Source organism: Schistocerca cancellata, chromosome 2 (genome assembly GCF_023864275.1).
Source record: "Schistocerca cancellata isolate TAMUIC-IGC-003103 chromosome 2, iqSchCanc2.1, whole genome shotgun sequence".
Classification (NCBI taxonomy): domain Eukaryota; kingdom Metazoa; phylum Arthropoda; class Insecta; order Orthoptera; family Acrididae; genus Schistocerca; species Schistocerca cancellata.
The window spans coordinates 429460159-429479603 of NC_064627.1; the positions used below are offsets into that span (position 1 = coordinate 429460159).

Here is a 19445-nt window from a genome sequence, read left to right on the forward strand (position 1 = left end):
AGACGAACTGTCCGCCTAGGAGATGTCCAGTACCCAGTAGCAGAGCATGCCGTCCAGCATAATTCTAGGGACCTAGGAACCTGCTACAACATACGTGCCATTTGGCTTCTCCCACCCAACACCAGTCCCTCGGAACTGCGGAGATGGGAACTTGCGCTCAAACACATCCTTTCATCCCGCCATCCCCCTGGACTGAACCTACGTTAACCAACCTCACTCCCATTTACTCTTCAGTCTTCTCTTTTTTCCCTTTCCTCTTTAGCCATTCACACGTCTTTTCATCCTACATAGTTGTGTTTATCTTTATACTACATAACTCTTTACTTCTGTATGCATCCTCTTTGGTTTGAAGCTGGCACAGTACTTAACAGTAGAATATCTTTGGCTTCCCTCTGACAACCATGCCTCCATCCTTGCTACCCTCCCTGTTTACCTTTCCCTGTTGCTTCATAACCTGGGTTGTGAGTAATGAATCCACTTTCCCTTCTTCCCTTTCTTCCCCCCTCTCTCCTCCCTGGTGAAGGAACAAAGCTCCGAAAGCTAGGAATGTAAATTTTCTGTTATGTTTTGTGAATCTATCGGCTGTACTGAGCTAAGTACGGGCCAGCCCCTTTATCTCTTTGTTAGTATTTGTTTCACATCTAAAAATGTGTTCCTCAGGTAGGGTAAGTTTCCAAGTATTTCTTAGTAAACTTTTTTTTCAAGTTCTGTCTGACAAAATCTGTAACATTTGTTACTCAAATTTGAGGTAACAAAATGTACTAATTCAGGTTTGAAGGTGGCTGTACCTAGTCATGTGCCCAAGATAGTTGCAAATCAATATCTCATTAATTACACCACCACTGACAATGGTGCATATGCTAGGACTGCACGCATATAGCGAGAGAAAATAACCATTTCAAATGAAGAACTCTGAAAATTGTTTAAGCGAAATCAGAATCATGGTTTCAACGCTACTCTCCCTAATTCAAGACCAGTGCCTCAGTGACTCCACTTGGTAAATTTGTTCCTAAGGCAAGGAACAGTTTGGTTTGTTTTTTTGTCTTAAAATAAATAAATAAATAAACCTGCTGTGAATGTAACTAGTTACTGAAATTTTTATTTTCAATTGACAGTTTGGTTTATCTCGAATAATAATAATTTAACACACTTCACTTAGTACTAAGCAATGTGAGAAAGACTCTGTTAGCAGAAAACATAGTATGTTTATAACAGGTTGTACGGTATCAGGAAAAGTAGTGGGTTGTGTCTGACCTACAAGGAGCAGCAGCTTCCTGTATGTGAAAGAAACACATATGAGGAGTCACTGACAATATATTAGTACAAGCAAAACCTGTCTACTAACTGTCTGAATCTAAAGTTACAATGATCAGTTTAAGGCTTGTGTGTTCATGACACTGAGGAGTGACTCAGACTATTGATTCTGGACATTATGCCTGTCTACTGCAGCAAATATATCTTATGTGCCTTAAGCAGTGAACAAAATCTGCTTTGGTGCAAATGTGCGTACTGATTCATTGAAGCAATAACAAAATGCATAGAAGTGTTACTTGTCCTTTAGTACAGTATTTTGCAGAAACTTCACCTCGTACACATCTTGTTGTGATCTTCAGCCAGCGGACTGGTTTGACGCAGCTCTACCTGATACTCTATCTTGTATGAGCCTCTTTGTCTCCCAATAACTACTGCATCTTTCTGAATCTGCTTACTGTATACATCTCTTGTTCCCTCTCTACAATTTTTACCATCCACAATTCCCTCCCATACCAAACTGGTGATCCCTTGATGTCTCAGAATATGACCTATCAACCGATCCCTTCCTTGTCTTCCCAATTCTCTGCAGTACCTCCTCATTAGTTACGTGACTGATCCATCTAATCTGCAGCACTCTTCTGTAGCATCACATTTCAAAAGCTTCTATTCTTTCCTTGTCTACACTATCATCCACGTTTCATTTCCATACATGGCTACAGTCCATACAAATACTTTCAGAAAGCTACCCTCGATGATAACAAATTTATATTCTTCAGAAATGCTGTTCTTCCTATTTTCAGACTACATTTGATATCCTCTCTACTTCAGGCAACATCAGTTATTCTGCCACCCTCATAGCAAAATTCATCTACTACTTTAAGTGTCTTTTTTCCTAATCGAATTCTCTTAGCATCGCCTGATTTAATTCGATTACATTCCTTTAGCATTGTTTTCCTTTTGTTGATGTTCATCTTATATCTTCCTTTCAAGACACTGTCCATTCCATTCAACTGCTCTTTCAAGTTCTTTGCTGTCTCTGACAGAATTACAATGCCATCAGTAAACCTTAAAGTTTTTATTTCTTCTTCCTGAACTTTAATTCCTACACTGATTTTTGTTTTGTTTTTGTTTCCTTTACTGCTTGTTCCATGTACAGATTGAATAACATCAGAGATGTACAACCCTGTCTCACTCCCTTCTAAATCGCTGCTTCCCTTCCATGCCCCCTCTACTCTTATAACTGCCGTCTGGTTTATGTACAAGTTATAAATAGCCTTTTGCTCCCTGTAATTTCCCCCTGCTACCTCCAGACTTTCAAAGAGAGTAATCCAGTCAACATTATCAAAAGCTTTCTCTAAGTCTGCAAATGCTATAAATGTATGTTTGCCTTTCCTTAACCTATCTTCTAAGATAAGTCATAGGGTCAGTATTGACCTGCGTGTGCCCACGTTTCTCTGGAATTCAAACTGATCTTCCCTAATGTCAGCTTCTACCAGTTTTTCCTTTCTTCTGCAAGGAATTTGTGTTAGTATTTTGCCACTATGACTTATTAAACTGACTGTTCGGTAATTTTCACACCTGTCAGCAACTGCTTTATTTGGAATTGGAATTACTACATTCTTCTTGAAGTCTGACATTATTTCATCCGTCTCATACGCCTTGCGCACCAAATGGAAGAGTTGTGTCATGGCTTGCTCTCCCAAGGCTATCAGTATTACTGACAGATCATCATATATTCCTGAGGCCTTGTTTTGGCTTAGATCTTTCAGAGTTTTGTCAAATTCTGCAAGCAGCATCATATCTCCCATCTCAACTCCATATATGACCACTTCCTTTTTTATAATATTGCTTTCAATTCACCTCCCTTGTATACGGACCCTCTATGTATGCCTTCCACCTTTCAAACTTCCCTTCTTTGCTTAGGACTGGTTACCACCTGAACTCGATATTCATACATCTGGTTCTCTTTTCCCCAAAGGTCTCTTTAATTCTCCTGTAGGCATATCTATCTTTCCCCTACTTAAATATACTTATATATCTGCACATCTGTCCTCTAGCCATTCCTGTTTAGCAATTTTGCATTTCCTGTCAATCTCATTTTCTAAATGTTTGTATTCCATTTCGCCTGCTTCATTTGCAGCATTTTTAAATTTTCTGCTTTCATCAATTAAATTCAATATCTCTTGTGTTATCCAAGGATTTTGCTAGGCCATATATATTTACCTACTTGATCCTCTGCTGCCTTCACTATTTCATCTCTTAAAAGTACCCACTCGTCTTCTACTGTGTTCTTTCCTCCTGTTCTAGTCAACCTTTGTGTAATCCTCCCTCAGAAGCTCCCAAGAACCTCCTGTTCTTTCACCTTATCCAGGTTCCATCACCTTGATTTCCTACCTTGTACCAATTTCTTCACTTTTAATCTGCAGTTCATAACCAATAAATTGTGGTCAGAGTCCACATCTGCCCCTGGATATGTCTTACAATTTAAAATCGGGTTGCTAAATCTATGTCTAACAATTACACAATCAATCAGAAACCTTCCGGTGTCTCCAGGTCTCTTCCAAATACACAACCTTATAAAATGATTCTTAAACCAAGTGTTAGCGATGATTAAATGATTTTCTGTGCAAAATTCTACCATGCAGCTTCTTCTTTCATTCCATTCCTCCAGTCCATATTCACCTACTATTTTTCCTTCTCTTCCTTTTCCTACTATCAAATTCCAGTCCCCATCAAGATTAAATTTTTGTCTTCTTTAACTATCTGAATAATTTTGTTTACCTCATCATACATTTCTTCAACTTCCTCATCATCTACAGAGCTAGTTGCCATGTAAACTTGTACTATTGTGTTAGGCATGGGCTTCGTGTGTATCTTGGCTACAATGATGCATTCACTATGGTGTTCATAGTGGCTTACCCCCACTCCAATTTTCTTAGTCATTATTAAACCTACTCCTGCAATACGCCTACTTATAACCCTTTATTCACCTGAACAGAAGTCCTGTTCCTCGTAACTAACTTCACTAAGTCCCACTATATCCAACTTTAAATTTTCTAACCGACCTGCCCATTAAGGGATCTAACACTCCATGCTCTGATCTGTAGAATGCCAGTTTTGTTTTTCCTGATGACAACATCCTCCTGAGCAATCCCCACCCGGAAATCCGAAAGGGGGGCTATTTTACCTCCGGAACATTTTACTCAAGAGGACACCATCATCATTTACCCACACAGTAGAGCTGCATGTCCTTGGGAAAAATTACAGCTTTAGCTTCCCCTTGCTTTCAGCTGTTCTCAGTATCAGCAGAGCAAGGCCATTTTGGTTGATGTTATATGGCCAGATCAGTCAATCTGAGGCACGCAAGCCACCCCACAGACGGCAAGATCCATGGTTCATACAAAAGCAACAATTAAAGAGTCTTCCATAGCCTTTGCTGGAGTGTACTGACCAGAATGTGGAAGTATGTCTGGTGGCCATTCTCTACCTGTTAATAAAATGCAGTTGTCCAGCTTTCAGTATAACTACTATTTCAAAACACTAACCATGGCCATAAATTTATTTTGCTTTTCTTTTGACCACCTTGTATCAGATTATGCCTTCTGATTTGCACATCAAAACTACCCCTTCCTTCTCACAACTGACTTCTTCCTAAATCCTCCCCCCCCCCCCCCCCGCCCCCATAGAATTTTTTTGCTTTTTCCAGAACTCTGTATGTGCCATGTGGCAATAAGATACTTCTGGCAAAACATAAAAACCCTTCCTTGTACAAAAAGCAAAATACAGTTTTGTGATAAAATTTCAAAAAAATCAAGGCATTTCTTTGGGATCATTAAACACACGGGCCATCCTGAAAGTAACACACATTTTGATCTATCGCGGCACTGGGTGGAGCTACAGCCACCATCTTGGTGTCATAACATTCCTACACTCAGTGCACATCCAGTGGTAGTAAAGTGTGGTCCTTGTCTCTGATACTTTACTTTCTGTGACTTGTGAAGATTATTTTGGGAACAAGTTTCTGTTGGCAAAAAACTACAAACCAACTGAATTTTATAGCGACCTTTGTGATGTGTACAGAAAAGGAATATTGAATGAAAGCCGAGTGAGGCAATGGTGCTCTGATTTTAAAAATGGCCATACCAATATTCATGATAAGAACCGCAGTTGTAGGCCTAGCCTGCGACTGATGAAATTGTGATGAAAATCAACAGCAACATTCATGAAAATTGTCATTTCATGATTACGTTTTGCAACATTTTTCCCAAGTTTCAAGGACTTTGATGCATGAAATTGTGGTGAAGAATCTTGGTTACCAAAATTTCTGTGCTAGTTGGGTTCCCACAAGCCTAACAGAAGACCACAAAAAACAGGGGCAGCCTGCAACACTGACCTTCCTCAAAGATTGTGAAAAAAATGGTAACTAAGTTATCGACTGTTTCCTAACTGGGGATGAGACTTGGATGAAGAATGTTAACTGTGAAAGAAAAAGGCAGATTATGGAATGGGGTCACACAAATTCTACCAAGAAACCAAGGAAGTGTTTGCAAATATTGTCAGCAACAAATATCATGACTACTTTGTTCTGTGACTCTAAGGGAGGAATTTATGTTCATTTCTTCGAATGTGGCACAACGATTAACTCAGAGAGGTATTGTCAAACACTGACAAAGGTAAGGTGGGTGATGCAAAACAAGCATCAGGGAAAACTTAGCGGAAAATTTTGTTTTTTCATGATAACGCATGTCCACACACAGCCAAATGTACTTGAGAGCTCCTACGGAGTATGGATAGGAGGTGTCTGATCATCCACCATACAGCCCGGATTTGGCACCAAGCAGCTACCACCTTTTCTCAGCAATGAAGACATGACTCACTATACAACACTTTGATACTGACACCAAACTGCATGCTGGTGTAAACCAGGGGTTGCAATAGCACGCGGCAGATTTCTAGAGATGGTACTGAAAACATTTGATAACATACAATAAGTGCCTCAGTCTGAGTGGTGATTATGTAGAAAAATAGGTCAAGAATGTCCATTTAAAATGTAAATAATAAAATTTGTTTTTATCAAATCGTTAATTTTTTATTTCAAAACATCTGTTGCTTTCTGGATAGCCCTCATATTTTGTTATTGCCCATTATCTGGTTAACAGGAAGCTCGCATTAAATTTGGACATCATTCCCGTCTACTGCATTTGACATCAAAACTCACTCTTGGACATTATCCACAAATCTAGCTTTAAGAAACTGCACTTTTTTGGATAAAGGAAGTTACTGGTAAAAACTGGAAAATTGTGAGTAGTTTCAGTACAATGTCATTATTTTGTCAAAATCAAATAATGGAAACTCCAGGTAGGAATATGAACAATGAAGGAAAAGACAGATTGCTACTTACCGTAAAGAAGACATGTCAAGTTGCAGACAGACACAATTAAAAGCTTTCAGCCACAGGCTTCGTCAGTAACACACACACACACACACACACACAAAAAGCAAGCAAGCAAGCACACCTCACGCACACACTACTGCCAACTAAAGCAAGGGATAGTAGTGTATGGGTGGGGAGAGAGACAAACTCTGTCTGATGAAGTGTGCAAGGACTAGACTGCTGACAGGCGCAGTGTCAGGAGGTTGTAGGGCAACAAGGAGGGAAAAAATGGAATAAAAAAGGAGAGAAGCAAGGAAAGACAGACAGATGCATTGGCAGAGGGCTGCAAATAAACAGGGTGGGAGATGAGAACGGAGAGGAGATGATATGACAGAGTGGGTGGAAATGGTGGATGGAGGGTGCAGTGACAGTATGTTCCATAGGTTGAGGCCAGGATAATTATGGAAGCGGACAACGTGTATTAAGGTAAGTCCTATCAGCGCAGTTCAGAAGAGTTGATGGTGGAGAGAAGACTCCTGTTGGCTCGGGTAGTGAAGCAGCCATTGAAAGCAAGTGTGTGATGTTCAGTTGTGTGTTGTGCCACAGGATGGTCTACTTGCTCTTGGTCACAGTTTGACAATGGGCGTTCATCGTGATGGACAACTGATTGGTAGTTACACCAATATAAAAAGATGTGTGATGATTGCAGCAGAGCTGGTAAATGACATGGCTGCTTTCACAGGTGACACGGCCCCTGATGGTGTAGGATTTACTTGTGACAGGACTGAATTTGGAATTGCTGGGTGAATGGATAGGGCAGTTTTGCATCTGGGGCTACCACAAGGAGTTGATAGTTGTGGCAAAGAGTTAGGAATAGGAGTGGCATAGGAATGGACTAGGATGTTATGAAGCTGGGTGGGTGATGGAATACCACTTTAGGAGGGGTGAGAAGTATTTCAAGTAGGATGTCCCTATCTCGAGTAGGATGTCCCTCATTTCAGAGCACGATGGTAGGTAATCAGAGCCCTGGTGAAGTATGTGGTTCAGTTGTTCAGTCCGAGATGGTACTGGGTGATGAAGGGGACACTCCTTAGTGGCTGGTTCTTGGAGTTGGTAGGAGGATTGAGGGTGCAAGGAGAAATGGCGTGGGAGATCTGTTTGCAGACTAGGTAGGGGGTAGTGTCTGTCCGTGAAGGCCTTGGTGAGACCCTCAGCATACTGAGCAAGGGCATTTTTGTCACTGCAGATACACGGTCGCCAGGTGGCCACACTATATGGGAGGGATTGCTGGTGTGAAGGGGATCTCCTCCGCATTCTCATCTCCCACCATGTTTATCTGCAGCCTTCTGCCAATGCATCTGCCTGCCTTCCCTGCTCTTCTCCTTCTTTGCTCGTTTTTTTCTCCGCCTCCCTGCTCTACATCTTCCTGATGCTGCACCTGTTGGCAGTCTAGTCCCTGCACACTCCACCAGATAGAGTTCGTCTCTCCCCCCACCCATACACTACTATCCCTTCCCCTTCCCGCCCCCTAAAGAAAGCTGCTTGCCTCCCACATGATGTTGCATTCCAGCCCCAGATGCTGGAGCTGGAGGTTGTGTGTGCATGGGGTGTGCTTGTTTGTGTGTGTGTGTGTGTGTGTGTGTGTGTGTGTGTGTGTGTGTGTTTTTTTTGCTGATGAAGCCTGTGGCTGAAAGCCTTACGTGTATTTTTATTTTTTCAAAAAGTAGATTTGTCACAGAATATCATGAAAGTTGGATGAAGTACTTCAGCTTCCAACAAAAGAATGGATACCAGTTATGCATATACATACTCACTAACTGAAATCATATAAAAACCACAGACATTACATCCTCGGGCTTCACAACTATTTATGCACTCCTCTTGCCAGGAATGAGAAGACTCAGAACATCTAAAAGGAAGTTATGTGGAATCTGGATGACGGGAAAATGTCATTCCAAACAGATGAGGAAGCACACAATATGCAAGCAATTTAGAGGCAGCTCTTAAAGTTGGGTACTCAATATGTATATTCTTCCACTACTGTCTGTTCTAGCTGCAATAGTTCAGCAATTAGTAAATAGATATTCTTTTCTGTCAATATTCATGTTGGAAAAGCACTCTGAACTTTCCACAAATAATTTCTTGTAGTTACAAATACATTTACTTTTACTGCCAATCCAACAATCAACTTTCAAATACAAGTGTTTTGTTACAGCTTTCACACTATACTTAACAACCAACAATAATAATTTTAAGGGAAGAAATGGGTATTTAAATTCATTCCAGTAGCATAGTAAATTGTTTTCAATGAAACAATATTCTATACATTACATGAACTAATTATATGGATTATTACTCTTTTTCTTCATTTAAAGATGTCTTTCAGATACAAATTTCCTTTTTTTTCTCTATTTATAAAAAGACAGTTTAATAATTACATTACACTATAAATGTGTAAACATAAATGAAAGTGTTCCACCCAAATGTTTGAAAGGAACATAGAAGAAAATTTATTATTATTATTATGAGTCCCACAGCATATGTGCTTTAAATAAGATATGGCCAAACAGAATCGTATCTCAGAATATGAATAAAGAATGACATCTACTGAGGCCTTCAGTTACTATTGCTCTGCCATAGTAATTTCCTCACACATTTCACATTAGGTCTACCCATATTTACACAGTACAGTTCAGTTATTGAAAGCTTATTAATGTTAGCCAATATCTACTTCATGGTTTTTCATTTGACAGTTGGATGTTTCAAAACAAGAGATCTTCACTGGAATTTTTGCTTTCATAGATCTCAGATGAGACTGTCTGAGGAGGAAGAAAGCTGCCAATTGATCACAGTGCTGCACTTTGTCAGAAAGATATGCATCAAATTCACCAAAAATAAATGACACCAAATGTTTAACAGGACGAATAGGGCAGAAAATACTTAAACAATATTGTATGACTCCTCGTTATTCTAGTGCATGCAAATAAAAACAAAAATAAGAGAGGCAGACAAGATTTGTTTAACCCCGCTGTGTATGATTACTACTTCTGTGTGTCTTTCAGATGATGAATTATTCTTTTATGTGAATTATACATTCTTTTCTTTCACATCCACATTGCATAACTTAAAAATATCACGTTCTACAAGAATTTATACTGTTGTTGGTACACAGTGGGTCTTGCATGGTATTACTATGTCCTACTGTCAACAGATTCAGCACCAATTTTGGGGGGGAATTGGACATTACTTAAGCACTACATCAATACTACACATATACCATGCAAGATGATGAACTCTTAGAGCATTTTAACATATTTCTGTTTCTCCACTGTTGACAACGACACTCTTTCAATTTGGCATTTAGTCAATATGTAAATGAAATGACCATGAATTTTCATATGTGGTTTGTAACACCAATGTTAACACCATTGCCCACTGTATCTTGTGGACTTCGATACCTCTCAACTGTTACAAAAATTTATGCAATACCGCTCATCCACTCACATCATTATTTCAAGCTAAATTAAAATGAGGTGTATAAAGGATACAAGTTTATAAATGCTTTCCCAAAGTCTGTCGTTATACATTATTCATATAAATGTCTTAGGAGAACAACTGGAGTTATTTTCTAACACACTTATTCATGTCATGCAAAAGCTGCAGTTCCTCCAAAATAAAAAATATAAATATAATTCAAAATTACAAGAAAATTGATTTAACTTTGCTACTGTGTTGAAAGAGTATGTGTACCTTCTCTAGTAACTTCTCCACTCACTCCATTGGTAACCACAGCAATCTGCTGTGCTGGCAACATGATCCGTGATTTTCCCATTACTGTGACTTGCTGTGGTTGCCCAGTAACACTGCTTGTCACAAAAGTGACACCTGTTAACACAGTCATACTTGCATTATTTTACATGTACTCCCAAAAATACACATAGGAAATTAAACTTCTCACAAATCACAACCATTCTCGAAAGTCACAGAGTTTACAGAAATAAACTTGACCAACATAATTTACAAGGATGAATCAAATAGAAACAGGATTTTATTTAAAAAAATCCATTTATTGAAAAGTACAAGGTAGTTACAATTCATTTCTCCACATAGTTTGCCACTTTAGAAACACATTTTTCCCAGTGAAAAGGAAGGTTTTTTTTTATCACAGCACCATAGAATGAAGCTGGTTGCACCAGGAGCCAACTGGGCACAAATTCCTTGAAATCTTCGTCATCTTCACATCAGTGCCCTCCCAGACATTTAAACAGTCCAGAAAAATGAAATCACAGGGTGATAGGTCTGGGTCCTACGGAGGATTATCAAGTTGAGTCTTGCCTGCCATTGTTGCAGAGAACGATGTGTCAAATTGGTTGGTCTTGTCTTTTGGAGCGATACACATCCCTCACCTCCTTCAACAACTCGCAGTAGTGTGCTGCACAGACTTTGTGTTGCTCATGCAAAAAATCAATGAGCAAAAAGTCTCACTAGTTGAGAAAAAATGGTTGAAAAAAAAAAACTTTGCCAGGTGACAGTCGAGTCTTGGCTTTCACTGGGGCTCACTAGCCTTTCCTCTGCCACTCCTTCTGGCTTCTTTAGATGCGGGAGTGTAGTAGTGGACACTACAATTCACTGCAGGTGAAGATCCAACTCAAAAATGCATCAACTTCTTTTGCAACCTTTGCTCTAAGCCTCTGCCAGACTTCCAAACATCTCAACTTCTGATTTTCGGTCATAAGATGAGGGACTCATCTCAAACACACTTTGCGGAACGGTATGTCATTTGCAATGATTGCTTGACAGTTCCCATACCTTATTCCGACCTGTTCTGCAATATCTGATACTCTCGCCCGTCGACTGCCTTCAACAACATCTCGAACCACATGCATGTTTTCGTCTGTAATGCTGGTCTGAGGGCCAGTTATCATGTTGCTGATCTTCCACATGTTTTCATCCTTCCTTGAATTCTTTATGCCAGACAAATGCATGTGTCCTTGACAATGTTTGATCACCGACTGCACAGTCAATCTCTGGAACATTACTGTTGCATGGTCTCCTTCACAAGCAAGAAATTTTATAATTGTGTGTTGCACCGTGGAGAGGTGCACCTGTGCATTACTGACAGAGCGGTTGGAAGTACATAACGGCTGGTTCTCCCAACTACTAATGGCCCCGTCCTAGCAACAATTGATGCTCAGGAACAAGAATCCTGTTACATTTGATTCACCTTCGTATTTACAAACAAACTTCATTACTATTAATCAATGAATGAATGAAACTATAATACAAAGTCTATTTAGATTGCAACATTATAAGTGATTCATTCTGTGGAAATCCCAAACTTTAAAAAAACATGAACTTGTTTGGAAGTGCCAAAACTGTCACCATCAAGAAAAAATATTAATGAAGAGTTAAAACTTACATATGTATAGCTAGCTGTCTTTTTGTTCTGCCTCTCTGCAACTCAACATCACCTCTACATGGTGAGTAGCGATTTATCCTTTTCATAATACGGTCATTATTCAGTCCTGAATTTTCTACTGCTTGATACTATCTATTAAAGGTAGTATAACTCTTAGTACAATAGCAAACCACAGGTAAAAATCACACAAACACATGGCTAAAACCTTGACAGCTAAATGGTTCAAATGGCTCTGAGCATTATGGGACTTAACATCTGAGGTCATCAGCTCCTAGAACTTAGAATTACTTAAACCTAACCAACCTAAAGACATCACACACATCCATGCCCATGGCAGGATTTGAACCTGTGACCGACCTTGACAATCTTGATTAAAATTACCAAAACGAATTTCAAATATTTCAAATATTTCAAATGTGATTATTAGTAAACTGAAAAATATTATCCGAAAGAACATTGTTGAAGAGTTTATATGATTTTTTTTAATGTGAATTTGCAGAACATTTCTAAAAGCATAGCACAAAACACAGATCTATTTAATATCATGTAGTATCATAATTCTGGGTACAAACCAACTGAATCGTGTAAAAGCTTACTTTTAAAAAATTCCCAGTCTGTACATTCCAAGATGTTTGTAACAGTTGTCATTGCAGTGGCTTTCAGTTCTAAGAGTTATTTGATGCAGCATTAATTTATCCTGTGCATGGCTCTTGAGTTCTGCATTAATTACTGCAACCTACATTCACTAGAACCTGCTTATAGAAGACAACGGTTGTTTTCCATCTACAATTTTTACCACCACCCTTCCCTCCATTATGAAACTGCTCATTCCCTGGTGCCTGAGGATGTGAGTTATCATCTGATTGCTTCTTTTAGTCTACTTATGCAATAAATTTCTTCTTTCTTCCAACCAATTCAGTATCTCCCTGTACTTTCATTAATAATTTGATCTACACATCAATTCTTCAGCATCTCCTACAGTAACATGTTTCAAAGGCTTCTATTCTCTACTTGTCTGAACTGCTAACTGTCCACATTTCACATCTACAAGGCTATAGTCCAGACAAATAACTTACGAAAAAGACTTCCTAAGAATTAAATTTATATTGGTTGTTGACAAATTTCCCTTGTGTTTTACACTCTCTCTACTTCAATCATCATCAGTCCCAAAAACCAAAACTTACCAACTGCTTTTGGTATCTCATTTCCTATTCTAATTCCCTCAGCAGTGCCCAATTTAATTTGCTACAGTCCATTACTCTTGTTTTACACTCATTGCTATTCATCTAATAACTTCTTTTCAAGACACTACCCACACTCTCTTCAACTGATTGTAGAAGTACAATACTGTGGCACCTTTGTTGTTCAGAAGTACAGTGCAATATTCCTTTATACAAGCAGGCATGACGACGTATGGAAGTTTGGGTCTGGCCACGATGCATGCTTGGATAGCCTAAAGGTAAAGTGACCACTAGGGATAAGTGGGAAATCCGTGTTTGCGTCGTGGTCAGGCACAAATTTTCACTGTCGTCATTCCATTGTACAATTGACGCTTGTCCATATTCGCAACTGTGAATACATTTCATGTATCTTAGCAGTTCTTCACAGTTTGACAGAATTACAATGTTTTGATAAACTTTAAGGTTTTTAGAATGAGATTTTCACTCTGCAGCGGAGTGTGCGCTGATATGAAACTTCCTGGCAGATTAAAACTGTGTGCCCGACCGAGACTCGAACTCGGGACCTTTGCCTTTCGCGGGCAAGTGCTCTACCATCTGAGCTACTGAAGCACGACTCATGCCCGGTACTGACAGCTTTACTTCTGCCAGTACCTCGTCTCCTACCTTCCAAACTTTACAGGTTCGCAGGAGAGCTTCTGTAAAGTTTGGAAGGTAGGAGACGAGGTACTGGCAGAAGTAAAGCTGTGAGTACTGGGCGTGAGTCGTGCTTCGGTAGCTCAGATGGCAGAGCACTTGCCCGCAAAAGGCAAAGGTCCCGAGTTCGAGTCTCGGTCGGGCACACAGTTTTAATCTGCCAGGAAGTTTCATTTAAGGTTTTTGTCTCTTTTCCCTTAACTTTAATTCCCCTGTTCAAACTTCACTTCATATATTTCAATGATGGCTCAATATACAAATTAAATTACATGTGGGATTGGCTACTGCCCCATCTCACTTCTCAACTACTCCCTTCCTTCCATCCACTCATAACTGCAGCCTGGTATTTGTAAAAGCTGTAGCTCACTCACAACTCTCTGTATTTAAACCCTGCTACCCTGATAATGTCAAATAGTATTTTCCAGTTAACATTGCCAAAAGCTTTTTCTAAATTTACTAATGCTGTGAACATAGATTTACCTTACTTCTATCAATCACCTAGAATAACTCATAGGGTCAAGTATTGCCTCATCTGTTCCTGAATTTCTCCAGAACCTGAACTTATCTTCTCTGACATTGGCTTCAGTTTTTCCATTCTACTATAAACAGTGTCATAATTTTGCAACTATTAATTATGAAACTCATGGGTCAGTAATATTCACACCTTTCAGGCACCTGTCTTCTTCAAACTGTGATTATTACATTATTCTTGAAGTCTGCGGGCATTATTCCTGTCTCGCATATCTTGTATACCACGTGGAACAGTTTCATCAAGGTTGATTCTCCCAAGGATCTCAATAATTCTGAAATGTCTACTTGTTTTGATTTAGGTCTTTCAATTGTCCATCAAATTCTACCATAGTACTGTAACAGCCACCTCATCTATCTATTTCGTGTCCCCCCTCCCCCAAATTCCATAATACAGTGTGTATCAAAAGGAATCATCCGATTTAATCAAACTCATAATTACTATGTTATTTGAGATACGTGCATGCTCAACATACTGTTGGAAAGAGCAAACTCTCGAGTTTTACGTGGTTCCCACTAGGTAGCAGCAGTGTGCACCCACTTCAGTTCTAGTAAAAATGGTGTTGGGACAACAGAAAGCATTCTGTGTTCTACGTTTTGCGCAGTGCAGCTCAGTAATATCTCTTCAGCATGACTTTCATACTAGGTATGGTGTGGATCTTCCTGCAGCACAGAGCATTAGACGATGGCATGAACAATTCCGAAAAATAGGTTGGTTGTGTAAAGACAAATCACCACGTTGTCCCCGAGTCTCTGACACAGACGTCAAATGGATCCGCCATAGCTTCACAAGGAGTCCGCAGAAATCCACTCGCTATGCAGCTCAACATGCCCCAGATGTCCACCTAGCATGTGTTGCACCGCCACACTGGCATCTGGAAGGGCAGGACTTTTTATATCAAAGGATTACTGAACAATGGATTGATCACACTGGACCTGGCTGAATGTGATTATTTCTTGTGGAGGTTTATAAAACACTCTGTTTTTGTGCCTCCATTACCAACAACAATGAATTAACTGAGACATCACATAACAGCAGCTGTAAAAGCTATTAACTCAAGACATGTTCACTGCAGTGTGGGAACAATTTTTGAATACCGCATTGACATATGCCGTGCATCTCAATGGGGGCATGAAAAGGAGTGGAAATTTTTTTGAGTTTCTCAGCAAAAAAAAAAACCTCTGTGCGTGTTTATTAGTTTCTGAAATACAGAAGTGCCAAACTGGATGGTTCTTTTTGGTACACCCTGTACTGCCTTCAAGTTTGTTTCCTTTGTAATAATCATAATGGTAAAATTACATAAACGAGGGGTTACAAGGAGTATTACAACAGTCATTCTCATCCTTCACTATCCACAACTGGAATGATAGGCAGGAAGAAAAATGATTCTCCACAACACGCCATATTACAGGTGGCTGACTTTAGAATGGATGATGAATGAATGTAAGTACACAAAACCGCACAAAGCTCAACCTTCTCCAATTACCTTCAGTCCTGGACTTTCTGTGAATGGCTTATCTTCTAATAAGTGATACAAACTCAAATAACTAGCTTATCTATTGATAGCAAAGCCTTTCTCTTAAAATTAGATACTGGATTTCTTAACAGATTACTTCATTCCACATCTCAATAAAACTGCATTAAAATAAACAAATTAATGGAAAATTTTTAATAACCAATTTGTGCTCCATAAATAGTCAAGCAGGAAAATAATTACTATTTCGGGAATCCAAACTGTACAGATATTGGGGATAATTTCTACGATGGAAGAGAAATGCAGTGGCAAATGTAAATACTAAAAGGGAGCACACAATGAGTGAAGAAATTAGCATTTTTACCACTCCCAATTAATAAGTCAACTAACAAAGATAACTACACTATGTTTCTCTTGTCAGTTTTGAGGAACACAAATGAACAGTAATGATGATTTTTAAAGAATATCTAGAGACAAGGGATTTTTTTCATTAAATGGAGGTTTAGCTCAAGCACACTAAAGAAGTGACTCAGAACCTGACACAGGTAGAGAATGCATTTTTTAACCATAAATTAAATTAAAATTTGCCCTTCAAGAATCTTAATAATCTGCTGTGACAACACCTTTGTTAGCAGACATTATAACCTGTGGCCAGATGGACCAGCATAGTGCTAAGGAAATTCAGCTCATAGGATTACTTATTTATTCGTATGTCATTAGCCAACATTTGTTGTGATAGACAATTTTATAATTCAGATTCTACATCACATTTAATAGTTTACTATCTTATTGTCAGAATTTGATTAGTAACTGTCAAACTGATATGGTCCACTGAACATTATATAAGCACCATGAGAGTTGCCCCACATTTTTATTGCACACTACTGATGAGACTGAAAGAAGGCATAGTAAGATGGCAGTAGTTGTGGTTTGCTAGCTTTTTTTTAATTTGCTTAACAAAGACTGCTCTAGATAGTTTGGCATGTAACTGTTCACTTCGGTGTGGCTGTTCCAAGTCAGCTTGGGAACCAAGCAGATTCCAAGGAGTCTATTAGAGTCAGATTCATTTACTTTTTCATTTAGCTAGTGCAGGAACAAATACACAGTTTCAGTCTTGCTATTGTCTAAGATGTGCTTGTTACTGGGGGACCATATGGTAGACTTTTCAAGCATTGCCTTTTTTTTCCGTACATTGTCTAAGTTGTTGTCCACAGTAATCAGGGTAGTGTTATCAGCATGCACTGTGGACTTGTGAAGCATGAGAGTGTACAAGTCATTATGTACACCAGGAAAAGGAAGGGTCCAAGCACCAAGCCTGATACCTCTAATAACTGAGAGTGCATTTGATTAACTGTTATTTACCATAACCATCTGTGTCCTGTTAGTCACATATGATCTAATCAGTGGCAACACTTTATTCTTGATACCATAACTCTGGCATATTTATGAGTATTTCATGTGACACAATGTCTAATGCTTTGTTCAGCTGTAGTAGTAAGAGACAAGTGAAGAAATTGATCTCAAAACCATCAAGAATATCTGCAACAAAAGTTTCTACTGCTGTTTACTGTAGATGAACCTGCCCTAAAACCAAAAAGCAAAGTGGAAATCAGACTGTGTTCTTCAAAATACTGGCAAAGCTGTAATTTAGTATGATGTCTATTACCTAGGATATTATAGGTACGAGGGAGATTGGATGGTGACTTTTTGGAATAACAATAGTAGCCTTCAAGCTCACGGGATACTGCCAAGGCGGCAGGATGCAAGACATCTGCCTGTTACAGTAGCGAGTGGAGTTACCACATGCTGCGCTGACTCGGCCCCTCTACGTATCCAAAAGTGGCACCTTGTCATAACAAAACCACGACAAGGAAGTATAAATACTAGTCACTCAGGCCTAACAGTTTCTGTCATTGTCTGCTGGCTATACTGACGATTACTACACGAAAGCTGATGACGCAATGTAGGTCGCCTCTTATCTTCAACTAACCACTGCATCTGCCAGCTGTTGATTTATGGGCTGCTCCTAGGTCCTACATCTGAAGAGGCACCATCCCACTGGGCTTTCCCCTCAACTATCAACAACAGGCTTGCGAACATCTCCAAGGGGTCCTGGATTCACAGCTTGCACCTGGGTGCATCCCACACCTACTCCAGGTTATTGGCTGTCCAGTGCTTCTTTGCCCTGTTGGCGGCAGAATGCCTGAGGTAGCAATGTGTTCACAAGACTGCCTTATGTAGTGAATCCGTTGTGGCTGCCTAGCTGCATGTTGGTGATAGTGCATGTTATGCTAACATGGGCTCTGCTAACCTGGGGTTGAAATACATCATTCAGATGCCAAAAGCTGCTACCGTATGAGTTCTTGCTGAATTGAGTACATTATATCATCGAAGTTCTGATTCCACAGCTACCTGGGAACTTGTGCTCCGTACTGGTCACCATACTCACAATCCTGGGTTATCACTTGACATTTTACAATGTCAATGACAATTGGACCATCTGACACTTATGGGGCTGCCATCCTGCAATAACTGCTGCCAGAAGTGTCTTTGCAGATTCACACCATAACAATACAAATTAACATTAAACTTTAAGAACACTCATTCATTATTTAAAAAATCAAAGGAGTTTTTGTTTTTGCTCCCTAGTATAGTGTTGATGCCAGCAAGAAATCGGCTATCTGCAATGAAAGCAGAAAACTAGTCTCCAACAGTGTGTCCCTGCACAGCTGCAGCAAAACTAGTGGGGTTTGTGGTAATGACTGCTGCTGCTGCTGCTGCTGCTGCTGCTGCTGCTAATACTACAACTACTACAACTACACCACTCTTTTTTCTTGCTTCACCCATATTTGCATCTATGTTGCTCAGAAAAGTTTTGAAGATTTCTGCCATCATGCATGCCTTACTGCTTAAGTCTCATGCGCATGGCAATGCCTCTACACTCTAGAACAACAGGGAGTTTTACATTTCAAAATTATTAATGGCAGAAGTTTTTCATCGTCATCATCACTGCTCATAAAGGGCAGTGCCAAAGCTTGTCCTCATTTTTTGACCACTGCGACAATTTTCCCTCCATAAATTATAATTTAGATCAGTTCCATCAGTGTCAAAAATGTTCCTTGGTTCATAACTTTGAATCAACTGCGGCAAACTACTTTTACTATTATTATTTTTTATTCCAACAGTCGACGCTTTCCAACCCCACAGTCTCAGGCTCTACACTTAACCGTACCAGAAGACATTATGAATTTTTTATAACAACATAGACAGCAACTCAGTGCAAAAAAAATCTTCAAAACCACTCTTCAGGACATCTACGGCAGTGCATCTCTGGTTATTGGAATGTTGCCTACTCTCATTCCTTGAAAGCATTTTAAAGGATTGTTTCGAAGAATTCCAAAGTTTATGTACAGATGGTTTTCCTCTTCAAACCAGAACCTTGCACCTACCCATTCAGGAGAGTTGCTTTATCTTTCAGTACTCCAAACAAAGAAGATGGTGCCAATCACATTTCTTAGCAA

At 39.5% G+C, this 19445-nt stretch overlaps 1 protein-coding gene across 2 annotated transcripts in view; it reads right to left on the reverse strand.

Moving 5' to 3' along the window:
* Positions 1-19445, reverse strand: part of LOC126161899 (forkhead box protein K2) — a 92104-nt gene that overhangs the window by 20583 nt on the left and 52076 nt on the right. For both annotated transcript variants that reach the window (XR_007534970.1, XM_049918053.1), the window contains exon 8: positions 10379-10513. Coding sequence is in view for 1 of the 2 variants with exons in the window: in XM_049918053.1 (XP_049774010.1) it covers positions 10379-10513 (135 nt within the window). In the remaining variant the exon portion in view is untranslated. The remainder of the gene's footprint in view (positions 1-10378; positions 10514-19445) is intronic.